The 17,170-nt window shown below is 39.9% G+C and overlaps 1 protein-coding gene across 4 annotated transcripts in view; it reads right to left on the bottom strand.

Moving 5' to 3' along the window:
- The window catches only part of LOC120957396 (uncharacterized), an 85,156-nt gene that overhangs the window by 66,538 nt on the left and 1,448 nt on the right, over positions 1-17,170 (bottom strand). For 3 of the 4 annotated variants that reach the window (XM_040379596.2, XM_040379593.2, XM_040379595.2), the window contains exon 2: positions 2,145-2,537. In XM_040379596.2, the coding sequence (XP_040235530.2) occupies positions 2,145-2,208 (64 nt within the window). In that variant the 5' untranslated portion in view covers positions 2,209-2,537. Of the gene's footprint in view, positions 1-2,144; positions 2,538-16,887; positions 16,950-17,170 lie in introns of all 4 variants that reach the window. The other variant, XM_040379594.2, reaches the window with a different exon arrangement.

Genomic DNA, 17,170 nt, shown 5'->3' with positions numbered 1-17,170 from the left:
TTGAAAAGTTTAAAAATACTTTGTTTCCAGTCGCTGGTCTAATTTTTCTTACCAACCAAACACAGTATGATGCTTCTGTAATGTTTGTAAACCAAACGTTTTTCTTCTTTTCATAGTTCGTCTCGCTTAGCCGGCTTGCCTCAAAAACACTCATTGAATAAGCTCACACTTTCACGATCCCACGTTCACTTGAGATATGAAAGGTTGGAGAATGAGTGTTACGGCGCCATCTACTGAGCCACAATATCAAACTGCCGGTTGCAGAACAGCTCGGAAAATTGTAGGTGGCTCTTGGGATAGTTTTTTACTGCCTGTGGTACCTTTTGGTGGTAACTTTTGCTGCCACAAGCTTCCTTATTGCTGTGATGATGCTTGCGGTTTACACATCACTGAACCGATGTGCTCTGTTGCAAACGTTTACCGATGTAAAAACTCGATAGCTTTAGCTAGCTTATACTAAAGGCTACCGATTTTTCCTAGCAATGGGGTGGTACTACTACGCTGGATGCTCCTTAAATGGCGCCAACACACATGCACATACTAATGTGAAAGAAGAGAGCTCCAGAAGGTTCCGGCACAGGTTCAGCTAGAACGTACGAGTTCAAGGCACAATCTTGGCGACCTGGCATGTGTAAATATTAAAGCTCGTTTGGCACATTTGGTTGCATCCAAACCGCATCGAAGAAAGGATCTTCTACCTACCCATCCATTCGGTCTTGCCGCACTGCACATATTGTTAATTACATAGCATATCAAGCAAATTAAAACTAACGATCGTGATACGACGCTGTGCTGAAACAACCGAGGCATGGCAGGTTTAATTCAGTTTCTTCAACTGGAAAGTCGATCCAGCTGCAGGAAGCGAAAATGACAACAAATGTAAGATATGGTCACCGGTGATGTTGTCGTTGGACATGAAATGCTTTAATTGAGTGTTCTGAATGAAAACGATTTCAATTTTAAAGTTGATATTTATAGATCAGTTCACATGATATTATTTATAAGTGTGAAAATATGTTGTTGATTTTCAAACATTAGAGAATATATTGTTTTTTAACTATAATAGTCTATTCTAACAAATTAAACAAAAACCCAGTATCAAAACCACTCATTGAACTATGGTCTTCTTGCGAGCTTTAAGCATAACCAACCGAGCGAACAAGCGATAAAAGTAAAAGCCAAAGGTTGGAAGCGGTGATATAATCTTGAAGCAATTAGGATACCATGTTTTCACACCTGACGTGGAATTGCATCCCTGCCATGAAAGTGTTGCTTCACTTCCGCTTGCTTCATCACACCCTTATGCAACCGTTGAGTTTTGCACATCGTTATAACTTCAAGTGTCCGAAAGCGGAACACAGCTAAGCGTGGGTAAAATGGATACGCTTTGTTCTCTTTGTTTGCTGACTGACACTGGCGCGTACTCTACTATTCCATGTAGAATGCACACTGGCTTACAAAGCACGGTTGGGCAGATTACTAGTTAGAGCAGCGAACTAGTGTACTGTGCTGCATTAATTCGTTTTTCTTTATATCTTATGTTTCATCTGTTGGTCTAATTGAGATGCCTAAAGCATGTGGGCAAAAATAGGTATTAGGAAACAATGGAAGATTATTTTTTCAGACAAGTGTACTGCGCAGTATTGTATATGGTGTGTGCTAGTAATTGTTTCTGTGTGAAACTTTAGTTATTTGCTCCGTTTTCGGAAGTAAGGCGCTAACAAGTGACAAAAAGTTTTTTTAAATATTTGAAAACAATGCCTGTCTTTGGGAACTATTCTAAAAGGGTGGACAATAAACTATTATTCAAACCAATGATTTTTCTACAGTTTGTAGTTAAATTTACTTGTTAATATCATAAGTTGTTTTGTTTTTATCGACAAAATAGCACCAATTTTTATTTGTTGAATTTTATTTGTTGTTCAAATAGGGTCAAGTTCCTTATTGTCATTCAGAGAAAACATTAATTTTTTTTGCCATAATTTATTTTTTGACTCTCTCTTAAAACATTGTTTCGTTCAACAGGCCACTGAAAAGATTCTATTTTACTCGTCGAGGCAAAGTTGAAATCGGCACACAAACAACAGTTAAAACGAATGGAAAGTAGCACATAAGAATTTTAAGTGAACCATTGAGTCACGTACCTGCCGCCAGCAGCAACCACAGGATGGGAAGCCGTAAATCCATTACGCTCGGAAGTGTTCCCATGCTCCACAGTAAGGGAGAACCCTCTTTTTCGGATTCTCTCTCTGAACCTCACTAACGCGCACCACACTCACCAAAGGTTCAGAATGATTTTCGGTCAGCTTCCGGGCTAGGGGTTACGTACACTCGTTTTTTGCAGTAGCGGCACTCACTCGTTTCACATTTGCTCTTTTACATGCACACAGGCACACTCACACAAACATAATCTTTTACGTTTAGAGGATCCAGAACTCTGACCTCATTGGGTGCACGTTCTGCTGCCGATGCATTCACAAACTTCAGTTCACTGCAAATCTGTTTCACAACACTTTTTTCACATTTTTTGTATGATCCTACAAAACACCAAAAGCGGCAGGTTGTTAAATCGTTTTGATGGTGAGAAAGCGGAAGATCAAACCACAGAAAAAAAAAGAAGTATCACAGACTTTTGAGGTGCACATAATCCTGTTGCATGGAGAAAGCACCAGCAGGGTATTTTAAAGGATAACCTTTTGCCGCCCAATCTGAAGTGCCAACGAGTGCTGATGGGATGGTAGTTTACGCTTGAAGTGTTATACGGTGGACTCCAAAAAAAACAAAAAAAAACAAAAAAACATCCCCTCACACACACAAACTACAAAAACGGACGGAATAAAGCACTCACAAATTTTCACCACAAATACAACCTAAGATGCAAAGGAAGGAAGTGTTTTCCAGACACGATCCATTATATGCAAGGTGAGAGAAAGCAACCAAAACCACCTTAACCAAAACTGGTTTCACCCCGATAAATAGAAAGCTCGGAGAATTCCCTGTTAGCTTGTTGACTTGACTGGTCCTGTTGCTGCTGCATTGCTGCCTCCCAACGCTGGTAGCAACGTAATGGTGTTTCATGTTTTTGTTTATACATGCAGGAGTTCAATGTAGTGACTGTTTTGTTGTCGAGCTTTAATCACAGATTTGTTTTGGTCTTCCTTAGCAACAGGAATGCACTCTTTGACTTTTTTAAAACTCATGAGATGGTCCGCACAGTATTTATTGTGGTTTAAGTTTATTTTTTTATTTGTGATAATTATTATTTGCTCTTACTACACGTTGCAAAGTTGATCATCATTAGGGTATGTTAATTTATAAATAGTAAAAGCAGAGTAGATCGAGTAGGAGTCTTTTGTGGGACGTATCATATTCTCCTATTTTCTTCATATACAATTGATGCTATGTGAATAAATCATAGAATCCTTGCGGTTTTGGGTGTGTGTAACGATCTCCTCAAATAACCCTACCGGTCGGGCATTTTTTCATGGATTCATAAAAGTGTTTACTTGTTGTTAACTTTTTGTGGCGCTGCATTGTGAGGTGGAAATTTATTCACGTGTTGGTAGGTCTGTTTGTCCAATTTTTTATTTGTATTTGTTTTACAAGGTGCAGATGTTGTAGAAAGTGCAGTATATTTTTAACACGTTGGTCAAATCGGCACCGATTTTCGAATGATTTCTGAAATTTAATAAATACGGTAAAGAAGAGTTCAATTAATAGAAATGATTTAAGAAATCTACGATGTTAGCTTTAAGCAATATTTTTGTTTTATTTAGCTGACAATTGTTCTAAATTTGAACTACATTTTGATACATGTGTTGTACATGTTATTCAAAGGGTTCAACGTACTCATTGAAACTATACCTTACATAACCATATGTTATGTAAGGTATACATAAAGTAGGCTAAAGTAAGTTAAAAAAAAGCTAGTGAAATCCATACAAAAATATGTATTGATTTATTGTTACATTGAAAATTTATCTGATAGATCGAAGTCATAATATTAAATCTTGGATTTTTTATGCACATTTATTACTACCAAATAAGCTCTTTAATACTTTACTTTCAACCAAACGATCCTCCTTTCTTTTACTCAACTAACTTACTCAAACGTAACGCATGTGCCTTGATGAATCCTACATCACGCCATGATAAGTGGCCGAGAATAATTCATGTTTGAAATTGGGAAATTTTCGCCTACCAAGATACACGTGCGCCGAAAAAACTTCTCCACACACATACGCACACACACATCATTACTAGCCTTGGCCTAGATGGAATATTTCTGCCACACGCGTGGAATCCGCTTCCAATGATGAGGTGCCACGGTTTCGCTTACATATAAAAATCACTTGGTGTTCACGATTTCCTACACGAGAAAATTGCTCGTTTTGATTATTCATGCCCTTCTGTGCTCGCCCCTCCGCTCCCATGAACGCCTTGGGCATGTATGAAGCAAGAAGATGAAACGTTGGTATGATCCTTTGGTGACAGCGGACCAGATTTTGCCATTCTTCTGGGATTATCATTCGGTGATGGGCTGTTTTACAGTGATGAGTAAAAACTGTAAGTACTTTGGTTTATTTTTTGCTAAACTTTGCTCCTACTTTGAATCAACCCTGTATAATGTTTCGGAGAAAGTTTAAATATGTTATCCCTCTGCGTAACAGAATGGTAGGTGAAAGTCAATTGGGATTATTAAAAATTTAAACCAATTTTTAAGCCAACCTTGGTACTAACCCCTTGGTATGCTTAATAGACATTCCGGCCCTGTATGCGTGTGCGCTTGTCAAAACGTTTTCCCCGAAACAGTCGCTAAGGCCTGAACATGGAATATATATTCTAATCTCTTATGCGACACAATTCAGCAACAATTTAATGAATGCCTGACATCGAGCCTTCCCCATGCCGACGTGCTTCGAATAGCAACGGGGGAAGGTAACGCGAGTGGATGTATGGATGGTGAAAAATAAAAGTCAAGAAAATGTACCCATATGCAAACACACTCTGCCCGAAACCTTGAGCCGGGAAGGGTTTCGGTACGCGTAAATGGTATGACGAAGAAAGATTGTACTTAGTATTCCACCGAAATGCTTCCTTGGTTTGTCTGCCTCTCTTCTTAAAAGGATTATTTGGTGTAGTCTCGGTCGGAGCAATGAAACGTTCAGGCGAATCAAATTGAAGCAACAGACCGCGTGATTTTGTTCCACGTTTTGGCATTTATCTTTTTCGTAGCTTCCCCCTACCCTAGCCGCAAAGTTTTAAAAATAAACGCCAACAGGTTGCGCTGAAAGAAGACGGCTAAGCGAATCGAAAAGATTCGAGGGCTGATAAAGAACTTTTCTCGCATCAAAACGAACAGAATCCGGCAAGCGCATGCAAGATGGATGTGTGAAAAGTTTTATCCCACTACCAAATCTACCCCCGTTTGATGCTGTGCTTGTCATCCTATGCTTTAGCTACGATGTGGAAAATCTGTCACAAACTTCACTTTAACAAACTCAATCGAAACACGGGAGTATAATTTGCTGCGCCCGCGTAAAACGAAATCATGTTTGACAACGAAGCGAGCGAAACATCTCAAGAAGCGAAGAATTAAGTGCGACAAGTCTGTGGGTGGCATGTGAGTACACGTCGAGTAGTGCATATTTTGAAAGGAAGGTTTTAATTGAATGTTTGCTCAAGTGTCACATAAAACGTTGTATGCATTGAGGGGAGAAAAGGTTAAAGGATACATTATTCAAGTTATTTAAAGGAAGCATAAATGTCTGGCAAGTTATGCTGAGTCATGTTTGGAGATTTGAGATAAATGGTATGAGAAATACTGACGCTTATTTAGTTTGAGTTGTTTTATTTGTTCTTATTCAATTGTAAAGTTAACATCAATGTCATGGCCACGAGTACACGAGTTCAAATCAGTAGTTTTAACGACCATTTTTTAAAGGACATTAAAAGAACCCGCAATAGCAAGATTGTGTCAGTGATTTTGAATAATTTTATATTCCCTCATTTAAGCCATATCATCTTCTTCTTCTACTATTTGGCGTAACGTCCTACGCGGACATGCCGACCTATAAAGGCTTTCGGGACTTAATTCATTGCCACGTAGCCGGATAGTCCAATCCTTGCTACGGGGGACGGTCCATTCTGGGCATGAACCCATGGCGGACATGTTATTGAGTCGTTCGAATTGACTACTGTACCACGAGACCGCCCCCGTTAACGTTTAAGCCATATTTTGATTACATGCAGGCAGAAGTACATAACGGAAAACATTATTGATAACACTTATTCAACATAGGTCAGCTATCACAATAACATATTACAGCAAACAAGGCAGCAAATATGATTTAAATTAGCATTAACATGTATAATTTCTGCTGTAACTAACTGGGAAGTGCAAAATTCAGAAGAAAATATAAAATTTGCAGCTCGCAAAAAGTTATAAAGCATTGGATGTGGATATTGAATTATAATTGAAAAATGGCGATTTTCAACCAATAGATGAGTTTTAATTCTTCTTCTTCTTAGGCGCAATAACCGTTGTTGGTCAAGGCCTGCCTGTACCACTTGTGGGCTAGGCTTTCATCGACTTACTATTGATTACACATAGTAGGATAGTCAATCAGTCAGCTATGTATGGAGGCACGTTCCATTCTGGGCTTGAACCCATGACGGGCATGTTGTTAAGTCGTACGAGTTGGCAACTGTATCACCAGACCGACCCGAATTATAATTATCCGTTGATAAACGTTTTGCTTGATAAAAATAGATGAAATGACACCGAAAATGTTTATCTTATACCATTTTGATTCAAATTACGCCCACTTTCAAACTCCGGAAATGCATCATGATTTATTGAATTTCTTCTTATCCCTGGTCATGTCGCTTTATAATTATACATGTTTGCCTTGGTTTACTAGATTTTCTCCGTTGGAGCCAAGGCCTCTCTGAACTATTCCAACAATAACTTGGTTTACTAGAATCTAATGTAAATGTGCCCATATTAGGCCCTTATGGCACGGTACATTAGTGTTTTCTGTCGGTCACTTCATCGCTGGAGACATTCTTAGCAATTTTGCTTCAAACCTTGAAATACAGCCAAATATATATTCAATATTGTTATCATTGTTTAAACTTCAGTGTTTTATCATATTGGTGTGTTATTGTCACAAAAATGGATTTCATTCTGTCCAGGATTCGAAACAACAGTATCATGTTTTAAATTTCAGACAGCGAGGGGAAATTATGATTTATTACATACAAACATTTATTTACAGAGTGATAATTGGATGAAAATAACGTTATTTGAAGATAGCAGCGACAAATTTCTAGATGGTCATAAGGGGAAGATTGTAAATACGCGAAGCAGTACTTCGGTTCAATGCAACTACGAGTACCAGAGACAACCAGCACCCAAACCTAGTTATCAGTAAGTCCAACGTCCTGTCGATTCAGGAGACTTTCCTCACTCAGGATTGGGTTCCGGACTTAAAAATAAGTAAAAACTAAAAAGGTGTAGTGTGTGGGAATGTGAAGATTATTTATGATTTTTTAGGATGTCTGTAATTTGAAAGATTAGCTCGACACTGTCCGGAATATGGATCAACATATAGTAGCAATTTCATGATTTTGCTCAATGTTTTATGTAAAATTAGTACAAACCTTTATTTTTTCAAAATTAGAAGGTTTGCTTTAGTTATGTGAATTATGCAGAGAGTAGACCGATAAAATTAGAATTGGTAAGATAATATAACCCGCCAAAAATGCCTTAAGCGTTCGTAATTCAAAGCAATACGGTCTGTCAATGGTTCAAGAAAAGCTTTAGACAATGAAAAAACCGTTAATGAAAAAGTAACATCAAACAAGTTGCTCTCCCTGATTTTATAGTCCTATATCTAACATATCAAACTCATCGACTCAATCTCCCAATCTTCGGTGAACTGTGCTACATACAATCAATACCTATTTTCCTTCAGCAACGATGCCAATCTCTGAGTTAGGCATAGCAAATATTTAGTTCTTTTAGAGTACGATAGGTTAAGATACAAGGACGCAAAATTAAGATGCAAGGACGCGTGTGTTAAGCTTTTTTTTCTTTTTGTTCTTTTTCCTATAACTACTGCTATCGCTCGTAATATTCAATCCTCTTGATATAAATGACTAACAGTCTTCGACTGCTGTAACGATGCAAATATTAAAGTGAAAACAGAGGTTTCAAAACACAGAGGAACACTTTCCTTAGCTTACTACCATGAAAGAAGTACTAAAACTTGACAATGAAAATATTTTCAGATGGTTTTCAAATGGCATTACGATGCATAAAATACACCCCATCATAAGTGCACAAACCTTCTTCCCTATATGGCTGTGCCATTATTTCAAATCTACGTTTAAAAAATAGTACATAATATCCTACCAACATCGTTCAAGCGATAAGAAAGTAAGAAGACCGCCTGCAAAGAGTACATTCATCCATTTCTGTTGGCTGGTGGTTGAAGCTTCCTTCAGTTCTGCTCTGCAACAAAACACAGCTGAAAAAGAAACGGCTAGTCATGGTCCAACGGAGAAAAATAAATAACCCTATAAACACCCGGAACGAACCATGACTGCGAATCGGTGTGAAGCAAACAACCAACGAACTTTCCACCCTAAAACTTCGCAATGAACGGAAACTGCACAAAGAAAACGACCCAACCATCTTTATCTATGTAGCTTCGAATACACCCTGTGCCGTCAATGGTACATTGTGTCGTTACGAAAAAGGTATAGGGTTTGTTATCTTTTCTCAGAAACTCCTAGCAGCTTCCTCTTACGCCTTTTTAGCGCCTTATCCTTGATGCACTGACAATCCTTTCGTGTGCTTCATCACACATTTTGCCATTGATACACATACACAATGAGTTAGGCACAACCTACTTGCTCGCTGCTGAACTTGCGTGTAATACCATGCGAATCATACGCGTCGCAAATGATGTTTTGATATTTTGGTAACGCATCTTCGAAAACCAGTGGTGAGAAAGTAAGATCTAGATACGTTGCTTGTTGAATTCGGATGAAATGTCCTTCTGCAAACTGTGCGCTTCACACATTGCCCTATATTGCCATTGCCGGTTGATGTGTGAGCATTCACAACTCTTCGCTGTTGATGGCATAATATATCTCTACTTCGGTAAGGCATCCTCGACACTGTCAAAGGAGACACGGTTTGCTACCTGTTTGGTGTGATGAAGAGCGAGCAAACGAGCCAGTGCTTGCCTTTCTCGCCGTCCAATGGTTGTGGCGAATTCAATAATGGATGTGATTGTGATAACGAAAAATGCGAAGGAGACGCCTGGTATACAACGGAGGCGCCTGGTCCTTGTTCGTTGTAAGGTCGATGGAACCACCCACAAAGACACCAGTTGTTGGCATGGATAACGATTTCTCGTGAGCGTGAAATGAAGAGGATGGAACCGGTTTCATGGATAATGGTGATGAAAAATATGTTTTGCAGACGATGATTGACTTTCTTTCTTTGTTGAAATGGGATTGGTTAGAGGTAAAGGCTTATCACTTGCGTTTGCTTTATACATTGTGTAAAGCGATTTACGGGAAGCATAATTGTGATGAATATTTCCATACAACTACGTTAGAGATAGGAATTATTTTTAGACGGTATAACGTTCTGCAATGAAAGACACTGATTAAAGCGAATGTATTGTGAGGGCTATGACCATGTAGATACCGCAATAAATATTCCAAGGGGAAATGTACAGCGCACCGCGTCGCATTTCATCGAATTCTGCAATTGTTGTGCTTCTGTTTAGGATAAAAGGCACGTTTTAAACAACACCAGCTGTAGATAAACAGAATATAAGTTTTGCATTTGTTTTATTTGCTACGGCTTTCATCATATAATACTTAGAGTGCTTTCATTCGATTGATGTGTTTTCAATAAATGTGTAGCGTCAAATTCGAATTATTTTGTTAAAATTTAAACTGTTTCAATTATAATTCAACAATTAGATCATCGATACCCCTTGAGATGTAAGTATCTATCGTGCATCTCGACCTGCAAAGCGTTTACTCACTCCTTATTCTTCGGTATTTCCCTTCAGAATACAAATAAACAATTAAACGCTGCCTCTCATACCACCCTGAACAAGCTCTCGATCGATAAAACCAATTTGTTCTTCCAAATGATTGCCAGACTGCGAAACATTTACGGCCTTCCCAATCCCCAAACTGCAAGCCACTGCAAGCCACCAGTATACACCCAATCCAGCAACCAAACCCGCAGGAGACAGGTTTAATCAGCTCCGGCGCCTCAAAAATAACATTCCTGCATTCCCCGTCAGCCGCCTCCGTCGCTGCCCATGGCCTTCGTTCTCATGATTGAGTCGAAAAACTTTCTTCACCTTTTGCACGCTTTCCCACCGCAAGACACTGTGCACTTTGCCCGCCAGCGATGGCTTTTTCGTCCTTTTTCGGTCACCTCACCTGGCAGCCTAGGTTAAATTGGAATAGATTAGGCACTATTCAAACAGATATCTCCGGCATCGGAATGGTGCAAGGAAAATAGTTGGCATTCCATAAATTATCCAAACGAAGGATTGCCTTCCGTTTTCGATTGCGAGACGAACGAGAGCGTTGGCTCACGTGCGGCTGCCACAGAAACGTTCCATCCTCCATTCTTTTCCCAATCAGAGGTGCCTCTGCCGCCAATCTCTATCTCTCTCTGGTCCATGTCTTTCCCTGTGTTTGTGGCAAATGTTTCCCACGGTGCAATCAGCAGACGCTGCTGCTGGTACAGGTTGGTTTGATTGAAAGTGTACCCATCGTTTTCATTTAAACACGATGCCGGCACCCGTCCCACAGTATGCAAACGGATGCATAAATCATATCAAAGTTTGCTCATGAGGTTAAAATATTTGCTTCCGACCCAGGCCAACCAGCTGGTTAGGTTTCTCACTCGCTCTCCATCTCTCTCTCTCTCTCTCTCTCTCTCTCTCCATCTATCTCACACACATTCAGTCCATCTCTCATACGCCCTCCAATAGTTTCAACAACCTACTGGCTGAGCTTGTTTTATTTCGGGATTTTACCTCGACATTGAAACGTTTCATGCGCTTCGCCTTTGACGGATTGCTCGAGGAAATGAGAAGCGGGTGGGTGGGACCGTTGGTGTACAGTTCCCGTGTACCCTCGTGAGCTTCCTGCAATAACAGGATCAGAAAGCGAGCCACCGTTTGCTGCTATCAAACTGGCTGCAGCTTGTTGTTCATGACGATGCTGATGATGCTGATGAAGCTGACGGCAGACGCGCATCCCGGCCTTGTCTGACAAGCGTACGAACGCTCTTTGCTAAGGGATTACGTTGTTAGCTCCCGTTGACGAAGACACCGTCGACTGTGAACACCGTCAGCATCGGAGCATCGGGCAACAAAGCCCGCCACACTCGCCATGACTTGTATGAAGATCGTCTGTTAGCAGCTTCCGTTTGCTGTTTCTGCACACAAGAAATTGTTCCTTCCGGCTGGGCTGAACACGAAGGGACGACACGCAAGGAATCAGTTCCATTTCGCAAAAGCATCTCATGGTGCTCGGGTTTAGTACGGGTAATGAGAAAACGATCTGACCAGGCGTTATGCGTTACTTGGGGTAGGACGTGCAGGGAACAATCGGCACAAAGGTGTTCTTCATACGATTGCAACATTATCCTCCGTACAGCAGCATGATCTTGTGAATTGCGTCACGTGTGAAGCACATGCCAGCGCCCCTGCACTCTACGGAACCATGTGCCTAAATGTATAATTGTGTATGTGTGCAGGTATGTTTGTGTTGATTCTGTTCCCACTTTTTTCGATCTTCAACATTTATCTCGTCTCAGTTGCAGCAGCTTGCAGGGAATTGGCAAGCCGTCGTTTGTGGTCGCATAAACGCGCCTCACTATGAGCACGACAATCCCTTACGCGCTACGTGCTCAATTTACTAAGAACAAGCAGTGGCCATGGGTATGGGTAGAGCGGGGGTTCTCAGGTTTTGTGACCAATTATTACCCCCTTAATAGGCGACCCATTGCGGATGGCGTATACTCAGCCGTGCACTGGTGAGTATTTCAAGATAAAAAGCTCAGCATTTCTTCTCTCTACGTTTACCCGATTGAGTGGGTTCGCTTATCGGCGCTAGGAGGGAAAGTAACACGGGTGCACGTCTGTGCCAAGGGAGGTTTGTTATTCAAGGGCAACTTGGGGTTAATTTTTTCCATTCTTGTAGTACGCTTTAAGCGTTTAAGTAATGCGGTGTGCATCATTATTAAAGCATTCGAACGCTTTAATGGGACAAATTAGTGTCTTTCGTAGGAACAATACAGAGGATTTCATATCATCTGACAAAGTTGGTATACTTTCTTATCTCTTTGTAATATAAAGTGATACCGTGTGGCCACAAAGAATGAAATACACAGCGAAATGACATATTTGACATTTAAAAATGTCTGATAGCAATAAGCTGATGTGCAATGTAAACACTTGTCAAAGAATATGCAAAAACGCAACTAAATCCATCCAAGAACTTCAAAATCATCAATCATCAAAATCATCAACCATTTCCTTAATTTTTGGTAAATATTTCATCAATTCTCCCATTTCATGAATGTAGTATATTAAAAAGATACTGTTTTTAATAATTTCTTTTTTTCTCTTTTTAGATAATCGCGGATGCGGATGTTGTAGATATACCCAACTTCGAACCAATTAACGTTTCTGTAGGATATTTCAGTGCTCCAAAAAGTATGCTAAAATAGTTAGAACCACTGACAATGCCTTTAAGACCTAAACACCATTCTTTACAATAACATAATATACAATTAAATGCTTATTTTAATTACTTTTTTTACATTTCGAACCTGGTGTGCTGGAGACGACGACATTATGTGTTCAATCTGTTCCAATATTTCACCAGTTAGAAACACTCATCACACGGGATTATTCTCCTTGGTAATTGCCGGAGCACTAAACCTTTTTTCTACACAACAAAACGTACATACTTTCATTTTGAGGTATACGAAGGTCCCACAGCATTCGCAGCAAGACTCTTAATAAATCTCAGCTGCCCGCAAGAACCCGTATGACAAATGATGACACGCACTGTAGCTATCTGAACTGAAAACCCGCAGCTGATGGTGGACAACAAAAAACAGCTCGATAGCCATTTCTGCGGGCGTGTGGTAGAACCATAAAGCACAAACTAACGTAATGTACCATTAATATCACATTTCCTTCCACTGCTCCACCACCGTCGGTCTGTTCGGCACTACCATCGTTTTCTACCATCCCCCAACACCCCTTTTTTCTCAAACCATCAACACAAAGAGCTTAAGCCTCACAAATGAATAAAGGGAAGAAGATGAAAAAAACGCTGAGCGGAACGCCGCGTGTAATGAATGTCGAATCGCTGTTCCTTCTCATTATCCTGACGCGAATAAATGATGCTGCAGTCTGACTAAAGCGCTCAAAGCAACGTCCCAACCAGCGGCATTCGTTAGGCTAGCCGCATTCCGCACGAACCCCCGTTGCATGCTCGCGCGCGCATTACCAACACAAAATAACAACTACAATATGACAGAGCAGAGTGGGAGCGAACAAAAAATCGGACAAACTAACGATTCTTCTTTCTTGGCACTCGTTACGGATCGCCCAGGATCGCTTCCGATGCGAGGAAAAATAAGATAAAGTGCGCTACACAAAAAAGGCAAGAATATGGCCTCGAAACTAGCAACAGGATTTGTACTCAATCGCACCCCGCCAGGAGCACACGTTCACGACGGGAGATTTTGGAAAGTTTCCACCTCTATGTTTCTCTATCGGTAAGGGTAGTTGGAAAAATATCATATCTTTCTCTCTATCTCTCTCACTCTCTCTATCCGTCCCTCTTTTCTCAATGGTCCTCATCAGGAGGACCATGCAGAACAGGATAACGAATGACAATAATCCGTAGTCGTAGCTACGTGCCAAGAATCAATTATTTGCCGTATGAATCTCGAACCAAACTCGCCACCAGCGGGTCTTCGCGTCGCTCCGTTACGACTCAATCGCATCATTTGCGTTGCTTCCTTGTCACAGGGATCCACCCGTAGCGTAAACGTAAGCCTTGTGAAAACTCTTGTGTCTTGTCACAAACTGCGAAAACGATTGAACCAAGGACAAAACAAAATACACCCAATACGGGTGGACACCGGCCCGTTTATGTGTGTGTGTTTTGTGCCCATGTTCGGGTCTCTGTTATGAATGATGATTTATAGCTAGTTTTCTGCATTCCATGTTGCTCACTCACTCACTGCTCGCCCTGATTTGTTTCGGGCTGTTGTTATTTTTATTGTCTTTACAATGATGCAAACTTTTCCTGCGTCATACGGACAAGGCACCCGACTAATCAGTGGCATTTTTTCTGCAAATATTCACCAACGCGCAGTGAATGTGTTCAATAACATCTGTGTGTACACACCCGTACGAATTTTCATGCATTTTGGCTCATAGGAAGCTATTAAATTACAAACCGAAAGAATGAGATGTTTAGCTTAATCAATCATCTGCCATAATGGTTTCGGGCTTCTATTTTCTGTTTTCTTCTCATTGCGGTATTGTGATTTTTTTGTCTTGTTTTTCTATTATTTGACCAATCTTCCAGATTATTTGCGGCCTTTCCAGTGTACCCATTCCAATCCTATCCGCTACCATCTATCGCCTAATTCGGGTTCAATCAATTGTCTAGCTCCATCGCTAACCCATCTCATCAAGCGAAACAAAGCAACGATTGATTTGTATTAAAGGGCAGATTGTACATCTGGCTTTGCTTCTCTTGCCTTAATCCTGAATTTTTCTGTAACTAGCTTAGATGGTATGTGGCCTGTTGAAGAAAGCATCAAATATGTATACGAACAGCACAGAATGATTTTTGGTTTCTATTTCTCCAACAAGAGTACGATTAGTGGTTAGAATGAAAGTTTAACCAGAGTAGGCTAGAGGATTATTTGTCGATGATTCTCCATCCAAATAGCATCGCAAATTGCTTATGGGAAACAAATGGCAGCATTTTAGTGATTGAGATTTACCTTTCTCCTCCACACACCCTACTAAACATACAGTCAACAAATCAACTGAATAAACAATTCCTATTATGTTAATTAGAAAACGATATATTTTGCTTTTAGCAAGGCAGTGAACATGAAATATGTTTCTAAATCACAATATACATCGTAAATCCATTCATTTTTAATATCTTCTTAAAAAGCGATGTATTGTAGAGTACGTGTGTGAAGGTTCAATTTTTAAATTCTGTACGTATCGTACTATTTCAGTTGATCGAATTTATGCTATATCGTTATTTAATGGGGACACGCACCATTTCATCACAGAGCAGCCATTGGATGTTTGGGTAATTCCTACTTCGCAGAGATTGAAGCAGAATTATTAGCCTTCGTTGAGCCGACCGTAGACCGCAATCAAGAATGAAACAAAACGGAGGAAAAATATCGTCTCTTTCATTGATCTGACCCAAATCCAAACGGCTTCTCGTTCCCCCTGCAAGGAGGAACGGAGGGGTCAAGCGGATCGAATATAATGCCGGTGGGACTAATTTTAGTGACCGTAAATCTTTACCAAAGCCGCGTGCGGTTGGTTATGACTTTTGTTTACGGTACGAGATACAAAATAGTATAGGTGTGTTTTGCAGAATGGTTATAAACTCACGTCAGATTTGAACCAAAAAATTTGATTTTGATGCTGACAGCAATAATCCTCCAACGTCAGCATTTATACTGACTTTTCACGATGATCTTAAAGACAGTATTTGTTTGATTTGATTTGTTTTTTATCAAATAATGCATATTGACAAAGCATTTTCATTGTTTTAGTATCTATTATCTTCTTTTAACCGACCTTAAATTCACATGATCGTTACAGTTTAGCAAAATAATCATTAGCCATAACATGTTTTGTAGATTCCTAAAGCAACTAAAATTGTAAAAACAGATTATGGGGAGCAGTAGGACTATAACTATTGAAAACAAGAATCAATTCAATGTTGAAGAACATACACCACAGTCAATCTTCCAAAATTCTTTTTTTTTAATTACTATTTTCAGTTATGAGAAAAAATTCAAACTGGTTTAATTCCCCAAACCTTTGGAGATTTACACACCTTTTTGTTTTTTTTTATTAAGTGGGACCCTCGTTTTCAATTTATTTTTTATATTAAGTGTTAGTTTTACTGACGTGGTTACCAAACAAGAGTCAAAGCTTTTCCAGTTATTACATCCCCTAGGTCTAAATTTCTCTAAACCTCACAAAAATTCAAATGTGTATTTTTAGTTCTCTTCTTCTTTTTTTGGCTCAACAACCGTTGTCGGTCAAGGCCTGCCTGTACCACCTGTGGGGTTTGCTTTCAATGACTTTTGATTACCCCCCATAGCAGGATAGTCACTCCTACGTATGGGGATACGGTCCATTTGGGGCTTGAACTCATGACGGGCATGTTGTTAAGTCGTACGAGTTGACGACTGTACCATGAGACTAGCTAGTTTTAGGAAACTCAAATAATCTGCTACACTCGGTTGCACTGTTGTTGATGCTGATTGTTGATTGTTACTACTCTTATTATTTTATTATCACTAAATTTTGATTGCTATTATTTTTTTCACATGCTTTTTAATTGTCATCAATTTATAAGGCTGTTCCGCTTAGTGGTCAGAGAGACTAAACCGATAATAGTAAAGTCATAATGTTTTTTAACTAATATGATAATTATATCTATACACGCGAAACGAAACATTCGAACTCACAAGAACAATTTAGGAAAGAGAATTTAACAAATCTAAAAAAATCGCCCTATCCTTCTGATGCTTACCATTTGCTACCCGGGAGCTTTTTTACAGTTGGATTTCCAAGATCTGCCACTCCGACAGAAACCTATCACTCAACCATAAGCCGGGTTAATTGAAATCCACTTCAAACCGTCAGCTCCTGCTTTTGCATTGCCCCGGTAGTGTCAAAAGCAGAAGCCTCACAGCGCGAGTAAAAAAAATTAAACAGGACAAAGCAAAGCCGTACACTGCTCATCTGCAAAAGGAACGCTATCACGGCCGGCACAAAGGACACACTCACTGTCGGATGTCACCAAACGCGACTGT

The sequence above is a fragment of the Anopheles coluzzii genome, chromosome 3 (genome assembly GCF_943734685.1).
Source record: "Anopheles coluzzii chromosome 3, AcolN3, whole genome shotgun sequence".
Taxonomy (NCBI): Eukaryota; Metazoa; Arthropoda; class Insecta; order Diptera; family Culicidae; genus Anopheles; species Anopheles coluzzii.
The sequence above is the reverse complement of the archived record's forward strand: the minus strand, read 5'-3'. Positions and strand labels throughout refer to the sequence as shown.